We start from the raw sequence: 19,906 nt of genomic DNA on the forward strand, positions 1-19,906 counted from the left end.
GAGGGTTTTGGGTCTAACACAGTAAATTCGATAACTTTTGGGGTTCATTTTTATAATTAAAAGAAAATTCACTAAATCAATGCAATTATCGTCTTGCCCTTTTAGTCCACCGTTAGATTAATTGTACACCATATGTCGAAAAGTTGTGCCTGCGCGGACGATATCTGCGTAGGCGCGAACAAAAATCCATCACCCAACCCTTCGGTCCCTATATTTATGGTGGTAAAGTCTATGCTCTCGGGTTGCAGATCCCGACTCTAATAATAAGGGGCTCGCTGGAGGCTGCAGCAACTAAAAGTCCGTAATTTTACCCAAGAAAAAAAAGAGTCCGTAATGGGGGAGACGTATGTCATTATCGAACTATGTAGGGAACTAAATGGCATTTACCCAAAAAAGGGAGTTAACGAAAGAAAGCCTTGTTCTTCTTCATTCTTCAAGTTTGGCGATACTCAAATCTTAGCCACTCTGATAATGGATTTTTTTTCGCGGCCGAGCGGATATCCTCCGCTCAGGCCCGGAATGCTGACAGGTGTCTTCAGAAAATCAAACGGTTGAGAGGTGAGGGAAAATTGGTAATTGGGTTTAAAAGTTTTCGTAAATTACAGAAATCTACCCATATGAATTTGAATTTGCAAAAAAGATCCCTTTTACCATATTGTGAAGACTTGAGTAAAACCCTACCGTCATTTATCTGTCTCTTCTCCGGTGAAGCAGTGTTTGGGAAATTAAGAAACGCTCACGAACTACTTTGACATCTTATAGAGGAGAGGTGTCAGGAAATTGGATCTTGAAGTCCTTGAACTTGTTGTCAAGTCGAACAAGGCAATTTCAAGCTTTCGTCTCGCGTCAAGGAACTGACTTGACAAGTATTTTCAGTCCAAATCTCTCTTCTATTCAAGTTTAGTCACGACTACATTTTACATTTATTCCGCAGTTTCATCGGGCATCTTGAATCCAGATTGATCTCTCTTCTAAAAGTCTTGGTTCTCTCGTGAGCTTATCTATTTTTCTTTTTTGCCCAAAATGATTCAATATTGAATCCATGTATCTTGAAAATTCAGATTAATCTCCGTTTTGACGATTTTCACAAATCTTGAACTTAACCTACCTTCTTCAAGATTCAAGCTTAATCATGACTTCCTATTAGGTTTTCCTCTCTACTTCACGAATCACAACCACGCCTTCAACTTCATTATGAATTTTCCTGGTTTCTTATGGCGGGTGTTCTGGAGAGCAAGGATAAGCCGTTGTTGAGAGAGACTCAGGGAGATAAGCCGTTGTTGAGAGAGACTCAGGAGGGTTTCGTCGCCACCGGAGAAAAGGCTGATGAGCGATGGCTAGGGTTTCATTCAAACTTGTTTTCTTAATTTGATGAAAGTGATCTTTCTGCAAATTCTATTTCAAGATGTGTGGGTTTTTGTAATTTAAAAAAATTTCTAAATCTAACAAATTAAATTACGAATTTACCCATACTTCTCAACCGTAGAATTTTTTAAGAGACATGTGTTAGCATTCTGGGCTTGAGCGGAGGATATCAGCTCGGCCGCAAACAAAAATCCTCGGGCTGGCTGCAGCAATAAAAGTCCGTAATTTTACACAAAAAAAAAAAAGAGTCCGTAATGGGGGGAGGTATATGTCATTATCGAACTAAGTAGGGAGCTAAATGGCATTTACCCAAAAAAGGGAGTTAACGAAAGAAAGCCTTGTTCTTCTTCATTCTTCAAGCTTGGCGAAACTCAAATCTTAGCCACTCTGACCCTTTAACCAGCGGCACCGAACTGTAACAGGCGGCAAGTTGCGGTTCTGTATTCGCTTGTGAGCGGAAGAACTTGAAATCTAAAATTGCGGCTAGAGTCTAGTTGGAAACTGTGCTTTGAATCCCCAGGCAGAACCAATAATTCTTCCATTATTGTCGTCTCTTTTCTGGGCTTAATTTATCGGGGGTAAATCGTGCTGATCTATTGTTTCGAAATTTGCAGGTATTTTTTTATGTATGGATTCTTCAATTTCCTTGTGATGCACTGTGCTTGTTTCTCTTGGTTGGTTCAAAACCCAGTTCTGTTTTTTGATTATTAATTCCTCTCCATGGATCTACATTTTAATGATAACTGTGTGTTTGTCAATAGTTCAAACAAATCCAGTGTGTTTTCATATACTAGCAACCTTTAATTTTATCCCTAGCAGGAAACCTCGTTAGGTTTGAACAGCTATCAGTATGCAGGAACAAATGTTCTCATATACATTTGTTAGGTCTACCTGGCTTCACGCTGGGATGAATCTAGTATTTGGCGTTATTTCTTTTACCATGAATCTAACAATTGCCACAAAAATGTCCCTTCTCTTTCTTTTTTTTCTTTGATTGCCTACACAAATGGCATCTGGAATGAAATAATTTTCCCGGTTGTTTATTTCCACGGAACAGTTAGTCTCTAAAATGGGACAGTCAGTATCGTTGTTAGATTTGGAATTGGATGATTTGCAATCAGTATTGTTAAATACTTTCTTTTCTCTAAAAAGGCTGATAATCAGATTTGGAAACCGATAATCGGCAATCAAGAATCAGAAATCAGAAATTGATAATTGACAATTGGCAATCAGTAATCAGATAGTTTAATGGATCGGATAATTATTGGATATCCAATAAATTTTCGGATTTGAATTTGGAAACATTCTTTAAATTTCCGTCAGATGGTGTATTTAATTATTGGATTTGAATATGGATAGTGCTGTATTCGAGCTGAATACGTCCACTTACAGGTCTAGTTTGAACAGAGATCTACTTGGGTTTTCAAGGGAAATGGGTTTTAGACAAGTTAAAAATGGGTGAGGAAATACTAACCATTGGGTTAATATATTACAGCTGGCAGAATCCAATAGTTCATTGGGCAATCCTTGGGTGTTTCCCTCCAAGGAGAGGAGCTGAACCCATATTTTCTTCAATTGCATCATCAATGAAGAAAGCACAGGGGAAGAAACATTGAAGAAGACCAGAGATACTTTTTCCTCTGAGAATTGAGAAAGCTGTCGCGGAGGATCGTTTACGAAGCTTGAGGTTCTGTTTTGATGGCAAATGATCTGGTCTTAGACACTGCCATCAGAGATTGGGTTCTAATCCCTCTCTCCGTGGTCATGGTTCTAATTGGAATCCTTCGCTATTTTGTTTCGAAACTGATGCGATCTTCTCAGACGCCTGACGTCAAGATCGTTAAAGAGGGGTAACTACTACAGGAAGAATCTAATTACAACTTTCAGTAACATACTATTTTTACTTATTTTGTTTGTTACTGGTTCCAGACAGGTCATTATTCGGGCTAGGAACTTACGGGTGGGTGCGAATTTGATCCCCTTGAAGTCCTTTCGTTCTCGAAAAGCATATTTCAGCAATGAGGTCAGAACTTTCTTCCTGAAACTTTTTCCTTTCATTGTTCTTCTCCATATGGGTTCTAATGGGAGCTACACAGAGTCGCAAACTGGTCTTTTTTCTTGTCAATTGTAAGTTGCATAGCCATATGGATTCAAACTATGCTTGGTTTCTTCATTGTAGTGCTTTCCGCTATAGATAATCTTATTTAGCTCAACTGTATTTGGATGAACTTACTACTCTCCTTGCTTTGTAGAAACCACTTTCTGTGCAAGGAAACAACAAAAGTTATCGTTTAAAACCAAATACTTATTTGAATTTTCAATTCCCATTAAATCTGACTACATCCTGTAGTTCCTTTATATATTTCATATGAATTCGGTATTGTATTCCCAGCAAATGTTGTGGAGTTTCTAAGGTATTACTTGGATACATTGTTTGCAATATGTTTCATAAGTAAGGTTTAATTTAGCTCTCCAAATAAGGATATGGTCTGAATTTAAATATGAAACACATTGTACTTTTGCATTAGAGATTTTTTTTAGAGGCGGTCGACATGCTTATATATTCTCACGCCACAGGGCATCGAGCTTGTTTGGTCTGTCCCCCTCCCCCTTCCAGTGGGTGTTGCATGGATGGGTGTTCTCTTCGCATTAGAGGCCTGTCAGTGATTTGGAGGGATTACATTAGCTACATACATATGTGGGGTTTGACAGGTGAGGTTGATCCCTGAGAGCTGTAACTCTTGCTCCAGGGCCTTTATTTCAAGATTTACATGAGCTTATGGGATACCATTATAGACGCTGATAGCGCTAATATCTAACTTCATGTGGTGAATGATGAAAGGAGTTAAAGGATCTTCATGCATCTCACTATGTTGCATATTGTGCTGGACTCATAATCTTTTCTTTTATTCCAAAGAATTCCTAGGTTGTCAAATTGGTGAGCCTATGAGAACCAAATGGAGACTTGTTTGCTGTTGTTTCAGTTCTTTACTTCTGTCTGATTATTCCACATATTCATTATAGACTTTAGGATCGAGTAATGTTGGTTTTTACTGTTGTTGAGTTCAGCTGAGTTAAGCCTATGGGGGCATACATCAATAAACAGCCAGTTACACAAGGGGGATTAGTCTTAGTCTCTCCTTAGGCTGAGCTGATGGTTATAAACTGTCTTCTGTTAACAAAATTTTGAAGCAATTAGAACTCTTCCGCTTAGAGAAAATGTGGAGAGGAAATTTTGGGAATCAAGCTGGCTTAGCTTTTTTTGTGTGTCAAATAAAATGCTATATGATATATTGGATGGATAAGATGTGAACTTCAACTGGCTTTTGCATATCCATTAGTTCAAAGTTACCAAGTTTGGTCTTCAGCCTGAGAGTTATCATTTAGGCAAGGGGTTTTTACTTTCAGTGAAGTGAAGTAATAACTATGTGTTAACCACTTAGATCGCCTTACTTTGTCTGTTTGAACTTGGTTCAGTGAAGCCACTCTTTGGGTGTGGCTCATTGAAATGGTTATCTAACTGTTTGATTGGTGGATAGTTGAAGGTAGTGTTAGCGAGGATCCCAGATGTGGTGTTTATTAGATACACGATACACACAACATTGCTGCTAGCAGTTAGACAAACTAGGTGGAAATAAAATAACTCTTCTACATGTCTAGGTTTGTTCAACTTGCAAATCTGATTTAAAGCAAACAATTCCATACTAAATGGAGCTTCGGTTTATGTAACCTGGATACGACAGTTTGTTGTTTCTCAAAAAAGCCTGCAAAGGTAGCTGATTAGTTGAAAGTCAAAACTTGTGAGATTTCCACCCCATTTGTTGAAGTTAGTTTTTTATACTACTCTTTACAATTGGATTGATCCATCATGATGTAATGTCCCATACATGGGGTCCTGAAAATTATGTTATGCTGTGGCAGGAGAATGGATTACTTTATGTCCCCAAGGGACAGGCCCCAAATAATGCCCAGGCACAAATGTTCTCTGATCCAAATATGGCCATGGATATGATGAAGAAGAACCTCTCAATGATCATACCCCAGGTATCAAAATTGTGTAATCTCAGACCACAATGCTGAAATTCCTAAATGTAACCACTGACAATAATGTGATCTGCTGTTCATTGTTCAGACTCTTACTTTTGCATGGGTCAACTTCTTTTTCTCTGGTTTTGTAGCAGGTTAGTTTGTACATTACTCTAGCCCTTTTCATTTGGATTTATTGATCTGAACACCTCCACATCCCCTTGGGGCGACCCGTTTCCACCATGCTATCTCATCTATAAAGAGATAAAGGAAAGAAAGAAAGAAAGATATAAGCAATGACTATGAAAAAAAAAATCACCATCATCAAAGTAACAAGTGGAGGACTATCTGAGAAATCAGATGGAAGAATATGTTCAGAGGTTGAGTAACCACTAGGAAAGCAAAGAAGGTAACATCAGACAAAGAATTGCAGAGGAAGACTTGCCCCTTGGTAAATTAAGAACTGATAGCTCTTCTCTGTAACCAGCTTATCTGCTGTTCGATTGTCCTTTTAGGCAGATGTTGGAGCAAGGTGTTGATATCTGCTAATACATTCACTTCTCGGATCGGCTGAAATATTTTTGCTGATTCACCCTAATCTAACTGATGATTAAATCCAAGTGTTTTCTTCTGATTCAAAGCCAGTAAAGAGGGCTGAGGATTCCCCTGTAAACTCACCTCCTGGACCAGTGCATCACAGAGGGCAGAAACTAACACTCTTCTGAATAGAATGCCTTTCTGTGATGGCCACAGTTTTCCCAGTAATCCATTCAGTTTCATGATCTTCATTGCGGTCCTGGAAAGGGTGGCTTCTGCTTATTCTTGTAATGTTGAGGTGGCATATATCCTGTCCCTTTCCAACTTAACATGCTATGGTCTTACTTGTAAGAAGCATGTTAGCTTGACTTTCCTGATAGTGTTGGAATCCAATGACACTACTTGTGAATTCCTTGTACCTGTTCCTTATCAGTAACTAATTTTTTCTAGTTCTAGTTGAAAAATATGTGTATGGACTTGTGGTAGAGGTCTTATTTTTATTATTATTATTTATTAATATTTTCCACTTTCAGCAAAGATACCATTTCCATTGACTCAGAGGTTCAGATCAATGTTACAAAATGGAATTGACTTGAGCACAGTTGATGTTAGCTATGTCAGCAGTCGTTCATGGTATGTATTATTTTCATGAGCAAGAAGAAATTTACTCACTTCACTTAAAAGTACTTTAGAGTTGATCTCAAAATTCATCTAAGCATTTTCTGATTATTCACCCCCTTTTTCTCCTCCTTTCTGTTGCCTTATAGGTATTTTCTCAATCTGTTTGGATTGAGGGGTCTGTTCAGCCTCATTCTGGGTGAAGAAAATGGTGGGTTCCATTATCCTTTTGTCATTTGGAATTTCTTTCTGTTCATGTGCTCTGGGAACCCAGAGAGATAAGTAAAATGTAATGATATCAAAAAGGGATTGCAATAGTTGATAGGTGGTGTATCTAGATATATGGGAACTGATACATAGTTGCCAATGCAGCAACCGATGACACACAACGGATGATGCAAATGAGTGGATTTGGCTTTGACCCTACAAAGGTATGTTATGGTTGGTTAGTTATTTTATAGGGTGATCTTTGAAATAGTTAAACTATAGATCGTTTATTTTTGTTTATTCTCCATTACTCTATTTGATTGGGTATTTTGTGGTTCTCCCATTTTCCTTAGAGTTTAAGTGCTGAGAAAGACAGTCTTGACATAGTTCAACATGAGTGGGCTTTGCCAAAAGTTGAGCAGCGTGCTGAAGCAGTCTTGAGGAAATTTGTGAGCTGAGCAGTGCTAACTTGACTAGCTAGTCAGTTATTCAGTCCTCACTCGTGCTGTTTAGGCAGTGAAATTTGCTACAGTTGAGAAAAGTTAGCATATTCCAGAGACACCCATTTGCAACTACAAAACCAGGTTCTGGGGTTCGGATGAATTTTGGTTGGCTTGAGAGATCAATCACTTGTATTATGCATGTCTTATTAGTTGTTAGAAGGAAACATTCCTTGTTTAACTTGTCACAATTAATTTGTTCAGGAAAGTTTAGAACAAATTTACTCTTTTAAGTCAATGTTGATTGACAAATTTCATCGTGTATGAACAATGAAGCGCATTTAGGATCACCAAGAAGTTATTTTTCTTTCTGTGTGCGGGGGGTGGTGGCTGGGGTTATTGGTTGAGAGGAGCTTTGGGGTTCTGCTTGTCCTTGGGTGTTCCCAAGCAAGAGTGGTTGACTTGCAATATAGTGATCACTTGGTCTTTCATGGGGCTTTTGGTTTTGAGATCCCAAGTATTGTGAAGCTTTGTTTTGAATAACCTGAGGAGAGTTGAATTCATGACCAAAAAGGTGTCCATCCTTACCAACTGAACTATACTGCTTGAGGCATCATAAGGTTTGATACTCATGGGGTGGTAATTGTCTTTAGGTAGAGTTTGAAGTTATAGTTTTGATAAAAGGTTTAAATGAAGAAGAAAATGATGACAATCAGTTTGAGCTGCCAGACCAAACTCATAAACCTAGATCCAGAATTAGATGGTTCTTATAGGTTATACCATAAGTTTATACATATGAAGGCTCTGAAAGAACTTTTCAGAGTCCAATAAGAAAGGTGATAAACACTCAAAACATGAGGCTATTCTTTGCATGGAAAATATTTGTTGTGGCATATTCTTCAAAGTTGAGCAAAGGAAGCTTGAGTAGCTCTTCCTTGTGAGGGGAATACTTGATATGTACAATTATGCAAAGCTGTTGGAAAGAGAAACAAATGTCTCCTAGTTTTCCATGCTTTAGACTGAACTACCAGCAGGAAATTCATGAACCAGTGCTAATGCTGACATGATAAGGAATTGTAACTTGTTTTGCTCATTTTCCATTTCTCAGAGCCAGGAGCATCCATTCCCACATATTGAAAGATGAATGTTTCTGCAATAAAGGTCATTGTTGCAAATGTATCCTGTAACTAAAAAATTCTTTTGACAATCTAAAGTGTAACTTGTAGATGGAATTCATCAACTGAAAGTATCACAACTAAAAGTGTGAGCAAAAAAAGAAGGAAAAGAAAATAGTAGCTAGGATTTACCAGATGATGTGAAAATAGCACAAATGCATCATCAGTAAAATCTGTAGTTCTTGAATTTGCAGTAAGATTATGCCAAATGCATGATGTGACATCACAATTCACAAACCCCACAAAATTACAACATGAGAGAAACACGACCGATTGAGATGCTGTCCATTTTATGCAACTTGTTAAAACTACATCAGCTGAAGAAGATATTATTGGGGGAACACTACAAATAGTTTGACATTAGTGGATGATTTGTTTTGTTTGATGAAGTAAAGAATGATTTGTTTTTGCTGATAAGGAAATGGATGGTTCACCATGCGAACAAAAAAGACATCTCAGGTTTGAACTTGCGTATATATTGGACCTTTTTTTCATCTGATGAGACAAAGTCACCAATGACACTAAATTCTTCCTCTCTTCTTAATTTCTTTACATCTTGAGACTTTTTGAGCCACTGACAAAGCAAAAACAGAGAGAAAACGAAAGGTTGAAAAAACAAACAATTGAACAGTCCACAAAACCTAGCTGAATCTTTCATCAACACAATTAAGACTAGTGAAGGAGACGAACGAAGTCAAGCGGTGGATGTTCAAGATGTTGTTTCTTCATATCTATGGCATGTCAGTTTCTGCTCTTGTGGCGTGTTTTTTTCCTATTCCGGAGCTTGTAATGGAGGATACATATTTCATATCTTTTGAGCTTAATGGTTGCTGTTTTAATTACAGTCTTTCTTCTAAGGTTTTATTGGGCTTGATCCATGCTTTTCGCATAGACGATTCTGCATATATGACAATTTAGTCAATTTCCTCTTGGTTCGGATGTTTTTGTTCAAATCCTATGTTTCATGCGTCTATCTTTGTGTATTTCTTTATTTTGCTGTTTTCTATACTCTTTAACGTTCAATGATGGAGTTTTCAACTTCTTACCAAGAAAAACATAAAAATGAAGACTAGTGTATTAATCCAAACTGGGTAGTTTAGTTGGCAAGGGATGATTGCCCAAAAAAGCACAAGGTCTCAGGTGTAGATCTTTATGTCTTTATGGCCAGTGTTCTTTATTGTTTTCAATAAAAATTGAATGATTATCTTGGCATGACTTAATTGATTTGATTGTGAGGTTTTTAAAGGCTCAGAATCCATGTTTAAAGAATGGAAAATGAAAATAAATTTGTTGTTTCTCAACTTGTCCATGTCTTGAGGGATAAAAGTATTGATAATTTTGAGAAGATTGACTCATACATCTTGGTTAAAAGTCATGTTCATCTGGGTCAAGATATAATCGATTACAGCTGATTTAGATTCGATGGAGATGATTTTCTTTGGCCATTTTGAAAGTGAATACTTTAAGTAGGTTTCAGTGTTCATAGATGGAGACATGCATAATTGAAGTCCAAGTTCCCTTTTGAGGCTTGGTTCAGTGTCACCCCTAAATAAAACCTCAAATTATTTTTGGTGAGGGAGGGAACAAGCTTTGAAATCCTTAACAAAGATGGAAATATTTATCATCTAGACTATAGTACAAGCTTGTTGATAATGAATTATTAACTAAAAAAAAGCTTGTTGATAAGGAAAAATTAAGTGGCAATCATCATCAATCAATCAAATGTTTCTGATACTGATGATCGGATATGTCAACATCATTCAATTAGGTCGCAGCCATCTCTTATTAAGTGACAACTATGTCTTCTTCTATTTCTAAATTTTAACAGAACAGTGATGGATATTGATATTATATATCTCTAATTGTCGGTAATAGATTTTGGGTTAAAAAAGAGGTCATAGCAAAAGACTTGGAAGAGAATTGTTGATTAATTAATTCATAATTTTAGGGCCTGTTTGGTTATATGAATCTAAAGATTTTAAATCTCTGGATTCATGAATGCAAGATTTATACCTGTTTGGTTGGGGGAAAAAATCTAGAGATTCATCTTTTTACACTAAAAACGTGAATCTGTAGATTTATAGGTATGGGGTGAAATTCAGAGATTTCATCCCTATTATAAAAACGCTAAACATTTGTACATTCATGAAAATCACAGATGAATCCACAGATTTCATTCAGCATATTCAGTTAACCAAACAGTTAATTTTATAAATTATGACTCCATAGATTTCAAATTTCTAGATTCAAATCAGGAGATAAAAAAAAGAGTGGGGGAGGAAAGGGACACCAAAAATTATTGGCGACGGATGGAAAGGCAAATATAAGCTTGAAACGATCACCCCCCATAAACCGACACGTTAGGAAAGGGAATCTCTGTTTCATGAATCTAGAGATTTTTAAACGAAATTCATGAATCCAGAGATTTGAAATCTCCGGATTCATGTAACCAAACAAGCCCTTAAGTATTAGTATATTTATCACATATAGGTTTTGCATAACAAGATTTCTATGCATGTATGCTGTCTAATGCAAGAAACAAAGGAGCAGAGGGATTCGAATTTGGGACATGAGATTTACCAAACCACTTGGGAGTGAGCTTGGGACCACTAGACCACCACCCCCGGTGATTATGAACAATGGGTTTAAAGGCCCAGAAGTCTACCATATTGAAATAAAAATTTCAAAAATGGACCCAGAGGGAAAATTTCTAACATCGTGTCAGAAATGGACCTAATAAAATTCAATATGATAGTGTCTTTGATTCTTGGAATGACAAATTCAAAACTTGAAAATACTTACATTTTCTTGTCTAGTGGCCGGTTTAGCCACCCAATCTCATTTCGTACATATCCACCCAGAACAAACCGATTCAATCAAGGGCCGAGACTGGTACAGTCATGGACGGGGAAGATTTTCTACAATTCAGCCTAACCATTTGATGCTTGAGTCCCTTTGGATAACTTTGTCGGGACAATTTGGAAATTGTTTTGAGTTTGGCGAGGTTAGAGGGAAAGCCCGAATATGGCAGAGCATGAGTCTACGTACAAAGATGGCATAGTGGGTGTGTCCAAACTTCGAACCCTATTGGGATCAAGTAGCATAGTTTGATAATGAAATTCCCCACTACCCAGATCCCACGGAGGAGAGAAAAACAAAGGAACAATGCAATTTATTTCTTTTCTCTCTCTTGGTGCAAGGACGTGTCTATATATATATAGGCGAGGTTTAAAGTATCCCACGATACCATACGATACTAGCCGATACATATCCATATTTGACCAAACTGAGACGATACATCTCGATACGTCTCTCCATTGAATTACACTAAAATACATTAATCAGAATGATACAATACTCGATACAGGACGATACGTCTCTTAAAATCACCTGACTGATACGATACTCGATATCGATACTTTAAATCTTATATATAGGAGATGCTGATATTATGTATATGATCTACAAGCGAACTTATGACGTCTCCATTAAGAGGTATCTATAGAGTCAAGAAGAGTGTGAATGATTTAAATCTACAGCCCCAATGTATTGCTTTTTGTGGGATACTAATGCCCCAAGTTTTGGAACATATGATTGGGATAAGTCCCTGGAGGCATGGATTCCACACCCCCAGGGGCGCCCCCACCATTAGATTTTTTTTTTTTTCCTTTCTTTTTTTAATTAGTTTTTTAAGGTGTAACCACTGGAAAAGTTGTTTGGCTTGAGTGTGCGTAGCGTGTAGGAACTGCTTCCTAATCCCCTTTTTTTCCGTGTTTCGCCCTGATCATTGTTGTCGGCTGGTTAGATTAAGGAGGGCAAGGTCGTCATTTCACAACCCCAACCGCCATTGGCAATTGCCACGATGGTTCAAAACTGTCATGATGATTTTAAATGCGAAATGGGCTTTGAGTTCGAGGCTTCGAGCCTTCGACGAATTGCCGTGGTGGTTTCGCAACATAAAACCTAGGAGCCCCTTATTAGGTCCAAAGCGGCGGCCGAAAGTGCTGACTCATCACTCATCCACACATGGATGTTATCATATAACATCATCAAGGCATCATACATACATGACACATGGGCTTCCCACGACGCCTCACATGCATAACATAACCCACTACAACTACCGAACTGCTGCTCTGTTGCCTATTTAATCCCCAACCCCCGTGATACCTCCATTTTACTCTCTCCGAATCATTCACTCCAGAATCAGAAGAGGAGAGAATCAGCGATGGGTGAGGTGTGTTGGTCCCTTTCTAAATCTTCTCTGGTTTCTCACAAAGTTTTGATAACGTTCAGAGACTGACTCTGTTTTCTTTGCTTTCTCTGTTTGCAGAAGAAGGGGAACCAGAAAGAAGGCGGCCAGAAGAAGGGCGAAGACAAGAAAAACGACGGTGGAAAGAAAGAAGATGGATCGATTGTTTTGAAGGTTGACTTGCATTGCGAAGGATGTGCAAAGAAAGTGAAAAGCGCTGTTAAGGGTTTTGAAGGTTAAAACCATTTTCTACGTCTTTCTTTCTTTGGGATTGGGATTTGAGATTCAAACTTCAAAGTTTTCCTAGTTTTAATCTAATGATACAGAATTAGTAGTTGTTCTCTCTGAAACCTTGATTTGTGTTTGTGTTTCCTCATTGGATTGGTTCTCTGTTTCTCTGGTTCTGGAGGTTTCCGGAGTCAAGTGGTACCGAACCGTCGTTTTGATTATCATTCTAGTGGCGCACGTTAGCCGACGTACTGATTTCGTCTCTTGTGTTGTTTTCTGTGGTTGAAGGTGTTGAAGATGCGAAGTGTGACTTCAGCAGTAACAAGTTGACGGTGATAGGGAAGGCGGACCCAGTGAAGCTTCGGGAGAGGGTGGAGCAGAGGACAAAGAAGAAGGTTGAACTCATTTCCCCTCTGCCTAAGAAGGACAAAGATGGTAAAGACGCCGGTGGCGATAAGAAGCCGGACGGAAAATCCGAGAAGAAATCCGATGACAAGAAAGAAAGCAAGCCGGTACTGCAATTTGTTTCTTCTTTTTCAGAAAAAATTAATGCTCACGTACGATTCCTGCTTACATTAAGCCTGGACTCTCTGGTTCTGGTTCATCATCGCGTTAAAATGCGCCATGATTCGTGAGGGTCCCCTCATCTCTGTCAGGGCGTCAGTTGACTACTCTGGGAATTCCAAGGGGAACTCACTTACTCCACCTGAGATTTATGAAATTACACGCTTTCAGGTGTCCTGTTGTGTTCTAGACAACCAGTCAAGTCTCTGGGATCATTAATTGCTTAGTAACAGTTGCATTTGGCGCATTTAATTAGAAACTTAATTTTTTTAGAACTAATTTTGGTTTCTTTGATTTGATGTTAATAATAGCCTCAGGCAACTACAGTGGTTCTGAAGACCAGATTGCACTGCGAAGGCTGCATCAAGAAAATTCGCCGGATCGTATCCAAAATCAAAGGTGATATGAGTTTTAATCGCTAATGCCACTTGTTAAAATCTGTTACATGGTTGAATCTGTTTTGAGTTGCAGCAATTTGTTTTTGATTTTCCTTTTTTTGCGGTTCACGATACTGATTTCAACTTCAGAAATCCCAATAAAAAAATGATGAAGAAGATGACAAAGTTGAAAAGATCTTGCTTAGGGTTCTCGAGATCCTGGAATATCCAATTTCCTATTTGAAGAACAGAAGAACTCCAGAACTTTACGCAATACCTACTTTCGCTGTTTGTTTCCAGTTGACTTGCTTTTCTAGGGTTTTAGTGTTTCTGTAACTAACGGTGGTGGTTGTGAATGTGTACAGGTGTTGAGAGCGTGAGCTTTGACTTGGCGAAGGATTTGGTGATGGTGAAAGGAACAATGGACGTGAAAACTCTGGTTCCTTACCTTAAGGATAAACTGAAAAGAAATGTAGAACTCGTTCCGGCGAAGAAAGACGATGGCGGCAAGAAGGAGAAAGAAGATGGAGAGAAGAAGGGAAAGAACGGCGGCGGTGACGGTGAGAAGAAGGAGAAAGGTGGCGGAGGAGGAGGGGATGGTGGGAAGAAGGACGAGAAGCCAAAGGTTGAAGAGAACAAATACGACTACTACGGTGCACCGCCTCCTCCGTACATGGTGGAATACGTACACGCTCCTCAGATTTTCAGTGACGAGAACCCAAACGCATGCTCCGTTATGTGAACGTGAACGTGACCCAGAAAGTATTTGACGGACGACTTTTGGGGTGGGAAATGGGAAATATAATGTAAATAAGTACAGTGCAGCAGCAGGAGTGAAAGGGGAAATTGGATAGTACATACTTCTTATATAGTCAGTCATCTCGACGGACGGTGAGGTTTAGCTAACGAACCGGTTGAACCGGACTAGGGTAGATCTCTTATCGTGGCCGTTTACTTAAAAAAAAGGGAAATTAAGGTGTTTGTAATGTTTTTTTGTTTCCATTTTGTTCAATTTATTAGTTGCTATCTTCAATTCAAATTTGGTGAATTTGAGAGTAAACCGTTGAAAACATTTTGTCATGACATCCAAAATTTGGTTAATTTACGCTAATGGCCCCCCGGCCCTTGAATTTAAATCTCACCGGCGTCCAGGAGAGAAAAGAAACTGGGTTCTTATCTGTAGTGTATATATGTACAACACCATGTACATGTATATGTATGGTGAATGGAATGTATGTATATGTATAGTGAATGGAATGCGTTGTTCTGAAGGCGGTAACCGGTAGTGGCGACAACTGTAAGTCTGTAACCGGTAGCAGAGCAGGATGGGTACCGGCTAGGCCGGGTACGACGCGTACGTGCAAAAAACCAATTTGTGGAGAGCAGGGGAGGGCAGAGAGTGAGTGGGATATCGTGACTTAGTTGTAAGTTGTAACGTGCAATGCGAAAGTGAGTTTTATAACAGTGTTTGCGGAAATGATGACCCACCCGATATATATCTGAGAACAAAAAGAAAACAAGAGTGAGGAGAGAGAGAGAACCAACCAATACATACATACATAACCATCTGATTCTGATTCCCTTCCCCTTGGCAAGGGCCTTGGGTAGGTTCTGTATTTACTTAAAAGTTGGGGAGGGAGGGAGGGAGGGAGGGGGGGCCCACATAGCAAGCCTTCCTTGTGTACGGGTACGGCTACTACTACCAAAGGCAGTTAATATAAGTATATAACATTATTATTATTATTATTATTATTATTATTATTATTATTTAGTTACTTAATTAAGCCGGTACGTCCACTCCCCAGGCATTCCCCACCCAAGTCACGCTGACGGAGGAGGGAGAAAATAAAATAATGTTTTTGAAATTGAAGCGGTTATTAAATGCGTTTGACTGGTAAGTAAGCAAGGAAGAAGAGCGGTTGCAGGGTTTTCTTTTCTATACATATATATTGGAAAGCTACAAATGCCACGTGTGATTTCGCTGATTTGGTGGTAGCGGTTGCAACTTGCAACTTGCAAGCAGGCATATCTTTATTATAGTTTATTCAACGCCGCAATTTGATTGGTCATCCTAATTATACAATACTAGTTAGTATTTAATGGAAAGCAAGCAAGCCAGCAGGAACGTCGATCTGCGTCAGCGCATGTCCAAGATTTTGATTGGGTAATGGTTCCCCTGATAAAATAGTTACGTATTTATTTATTTATTTATTTATTTACTTCTAATGGAACATCATCGCTAGTTTCTGAAGGATATTTTTAAATGACGGCTTTAAATAAACATGACGACGTGATGAGGACATTTTAAATACCTACCGACAAGGATATTTCTGAATTAACCAAAGATAATAATAAGAATCCATTTTAATAATAAAGGAACACATATAGAATGAGGTAAAAGAGGTAACGCTTGAAATTTTGACCTTAGGGCATTATCATTTATCAGGTCAAACACTCGAGTTTGACACTCATACTCAAGTAATAAAGTAAAATATAATTTCATATTATTATCTTAATTTACCAAACATTGATACAGTAATCCAAAATTTGTGGGTAAACAATAAAATAAAACCTTCCTTCTTCTGATTTCCTTTCCGGTGAATATTTTAGAATTTAAAACCTTCTTTCTAATTGCTTTGACAACAATTCTTACTAACTTACATTCACTCCCAACCATTTATTCCATGCCATCTCAAGTCTCAATTATGTGAAAGACAAAGGAGGGAGAGCTAGGTGGGTTGAAGGGTCATCTCGCTCACTCACTCACTCGCTGTGGTCCCATAAAGATAGATAGATGGAACGAAAAAGACAAAAGATGTATATGGAAACGAAAGGTTGAGACAATTAGAAAATGCACAAGAGGCAATAGCAGAGAGAATATTCTACCTAATCAATCCAACCTCGTCAACGCATGCAAACCGTTGATATCATTTACTAATTTGTTTTTATTGTTCTTGCCTTACCTAGCTCTTCGCTTCACTGACAACTCACAGAACCGTGACAGCTCAACTGGCGCGTGCTATTATTAATTCAATATAATTCACCAAAAAATATAAAAAATATTTTAAATTTAGATGTATTATATGCTTATAATATATATATATATTTTTTCCTTCCTTCCTTTGTTTTCTTGGAGAGCTCTCCAATGAGTAATAGCATTCAGTCGAGTTAAATATTCTGATTTATGGGTTAGGATAAACTCAACAAATGTCTTTGGATTTGGATTAGTATATTACACATTATTAAATCCTATAACTTTTTAAACACTCATTGGGAGAGCTCTTCAAGGAAAAGACCCAAATAGCTCGAGAAAAGAAACACTAAAAAAATGTAGGATCCTCTGCCCTGAATGATAGACGCTTATAGCTTCCTACTCTCCTTATATCTTTTTTATCACATATATTAACAGAGGGGTTCGAACTCTGGGCATCGACAAGCACAGTGGATAAAAAATGAACCCTTTGAAAAAAAAAATCTGTAAAGAATCTCAACTCATTAGTAAATATTCAATAGTCAATTTCCTAACTTTTTAGGGGTTTTCTTCACTTTAACATTTAGAATTCAAGTGTAGTTATTAATAGAAGCTCCCTTTTATTAAAGATAAAAGGCAATTCTAAAGTTGTTGATTGGGCATGTGCCAAATTTACTAGCGTGACTTTAATCATGGAATGACATTTAGTAAGATTATTCTCTCGTGTACTTTTAACTAGTCCACTTGTTTTCAAATTAGTGCTTTAAACCTTTTGGTTATTTTTTTTTAACCTTTAGGTTATTAAATTAAAAGTAAAAATATGTATAAAGAATGAAAAGAAAAAGTCTCAAACCAAAGTTGCCAAAAGGTTTGCAAATACAATAAGTGTACAAAATTTATATACCAAAGAGCTTTTTCAGACATAATTTTTATGGGACATGCAAAAGAACCCATGACCCACCAAAGCTATCTTTTTCAATTAAAGCCATAATAACTCCATGGGAAGTAAAAAGAAATCTGCACTGACACCTTAGTTGGATATGAAAACACTTTTAAAAGAGAGACATGGGACCAATTACTACTAGTGTTGTCAAATATATTGACAAGTAAAAAAGATGAGTTTTATACTGACTCATCTTTAAATAGAAAAAAACCTCATCACTCACTCACTCTCAGGCTTCTTCACTCTACTCTTCTCTATTTTATTGTGGTTTTTGTCTATAGCAATTAATAATCTATTTTTTGATGACAAACAAACTAATGAGGTTTAAACACTAAAAGAAAGATCTTCTTTAAAAGCTTGACTAGTACTAAAGATCCCAATACTGCTAAAGCAGTTCTGATTTTCAGGGTGGAAATGGGGTTGAGGAGGAGAAGAAAGGTGCATAAATGCCAAAAAGCCTGACTTTAATGTGTTTTGTGGATAAATTTTTTGAAGGAAAGTGATTATTTGATTGGAAGGTGGGGACATAATGAATTTTGTGAAAATGGTGAGGGGAAAGTAGGGGAAGGGTAGGGTTGGAGAGAGGGATTAGGGCTTTTGTGGGACCACGGAGTAAAATATGCGTGTCTAATAGTAGCAGTCATTTGGGCTGCATTTGTTTGCAAAGGTGGATTCACATCCTCTGTAATTCATTTCCCTGCGATTCTCTACAATTGCCTCCTAAGATTGTGCCATGTAGCATTTAAGTAATCCAACAGGTTATCCAATTCAAACTATAACCGTTGGATTATGCCACATAACACAATCTTAGGAAGGAATCGTAGGAAAATGAATTACAGAGGATGTGAATCCCTTATAATTCTGGTTTTTTATTTTTATAAATTCACCTGCAAGTTTCATAGAAATTGCTTCATTGATTCAAAATTTCAAATCCAACACCAATCGCCGAGATCGAAATCTCGATCTAGATTTCAATCCGACAGTCAAAAATGCTTTGACAAGGTCCCTAAAAATTAGGTTGGCTGTTGAGAGCTGTGATTGCCTCCAAACAATCCAATGCAAATATATTCAACTGTAGAGTAGGGGGGAAAAGGGAAAACCAAAACCCCCCCCCCATCCCCCCCCCCCCCCCGGGAGGCGCCCCCACCCCCCCCCCAACAAAAAGGAAGGGAACACCAACCCCCCCCCCCCCCCCCTTTCCACCCCCAAAAAAAATCACCCTTTTGTTTTTCTTATTTTATATATTTTTTTTGAATATGTGGTATTTTTCTAGATTTTTTATTAGAATAACTACTAAAGTTGTTAGATTCTTATATTTGAAATCTAACCCTTACAAAAAAGGGTAAAGAAGTATTAAGAGGAAAACTGGTTTCAATCTATATTCATTGCCTTTAGAAAATTTCTTCGAAAATAACTCCCCCGCTGCATCCGAATTTAGGCGACCCCCCCCCCCCCCCCCCCCCCCCCCCCCCCCCCCCCCCCCCAGGAAGTTTCTTCAGTGCTTAATTATTAAAAGAACTTACTTTCAGGTTTCAACAACCAAATCCACTTATCTTTTCTTTTTTTTACTTGTAAAACACTTTTACTCATTCATCAACGACAAAAATGTGAATCTTTTAACTTTGTGAATAAAACTCGTGTATAAAAGAGCATACGAGGAAACCATGGCCCCTCCCCCAACTTCGACATTTGGCACCCAACACCCAACCCCAACAACAATTATTGTCTTTGAAAGTTCAGCGATGCTTCCAGGGAGTTCCTGGAAGTCACCATGAACCTAAGATAGGTTCCACATTTTTTATTTTTTTTTTATGTATTTCATTTGAATAAGGCAGTGATGGCTTCTGGTTCTGATCTCAATGATAACAAATTGTGGATGTAATTCTAGTACAGTGATGGCAGTCTCTTATAGTAAATCTAAAAAAATTATAATTAGTTGATGATAAAGACCTAGAGAAAAATTGGGGGCAGACTTGATGCACAGCATCTGTTGCCAACTGTCGAGATTTCGATCTCAATTGTCCGTCTCACATGTGGTTGGAAGCTAGACGAGAAAAAATGACCCAGAGAAAAAATGAGGGCAGACTTGAATGATGCGCATTAAATTCACAGCACCTACTGCCAACGGTTGAGATCGAAGTCTCGACTATCCGTCTCGCAAGTGGTTGAAAGCTAGACAGAGAAAAATGGGGGCAAACTTGAA

General features: G+C 38.1%; 2 protein-coding genes across 2 annotated transcripts; both read left to right on the forward strand.

Moving 5' to 3' along the window:
• Nucleotides 1-1,682: 1,682 nt before the first annotated feature.
• LOC149023806 (uncharacterized) lies at nucleotides 1,683-7,578 on the forward strand. The gene is made up of 9 exons (XM_089144296.1): nucleotides 1,683-1,979; nucleotides 2,861-3,215; nucleotides 3,295-3,388; nucleotides 5,287-5,409; nucleotides 5,498-5,546; nucleotides 6,462-6,561; nucleotides 6,696-6,757; nucleotides 6,919-6,977; nucleotides 7,107-7,578. The coding sequence occupies exons 2-9, from the start codon at nucleotides 3,064-3,066 to the stop codon at nucleotides 7,209-7,211; spliced, it is 744 nt and encodes a 247-aa protein (XP_089000422.1). The 5' UTR covers nucleotides 1,683-1,979; nucleotides 2,861-3,063; the 3' UTR covers nucleotides 7,212-7,578.
• Nucleotides 7,579-12,494: 4,916 nt separating this feature from the next.
• Nucleotides 12,495-14,910, forward strand: LOC149023807 (heavy metal-associated isoprenylated plant protein 3-like). Its single transcript, XM_089144297.1, has 5 exons — nucleotides 12,495-12,605; nucleotides 12,702-12,855; nucleotides 13,137-13,360; nucleotides 13,724-13,811; nucleotides 14,155-14,910. The coding sequence occupies exons 1-5, from the start codon at nucleotides 12,597-12,599 to the stop codon at nucleotides 14,529-14,531; spliced, it is 852 nt and encodes a 283-aa protein (XP_089000423.1). The 5' UTR covers nucleotides 12,495-12,596; the 3' UTR covers nucleotides 14,532-14,910.
• The last annotated feature ends 4,996 nt before the right edge of the window (nucleotides 14,911-19,906 follow it).

Source organism: Hakea prostrata, chromosome 2 (assembly GCF_041222555.1).
Source record: "Hakea prostrata isolate BN-2017 chromosome 2, UWA_Hpros_2, whole genome shotgun sequence".
In the NCBI taxonomy this organism is placed as follows: domain Eukaryota; kingdom Viridiplantae; phylum Streptophyta; class Magnoliopsida; order Proteales; family Proteaceae; genus Hakea; species Hakea prostrata.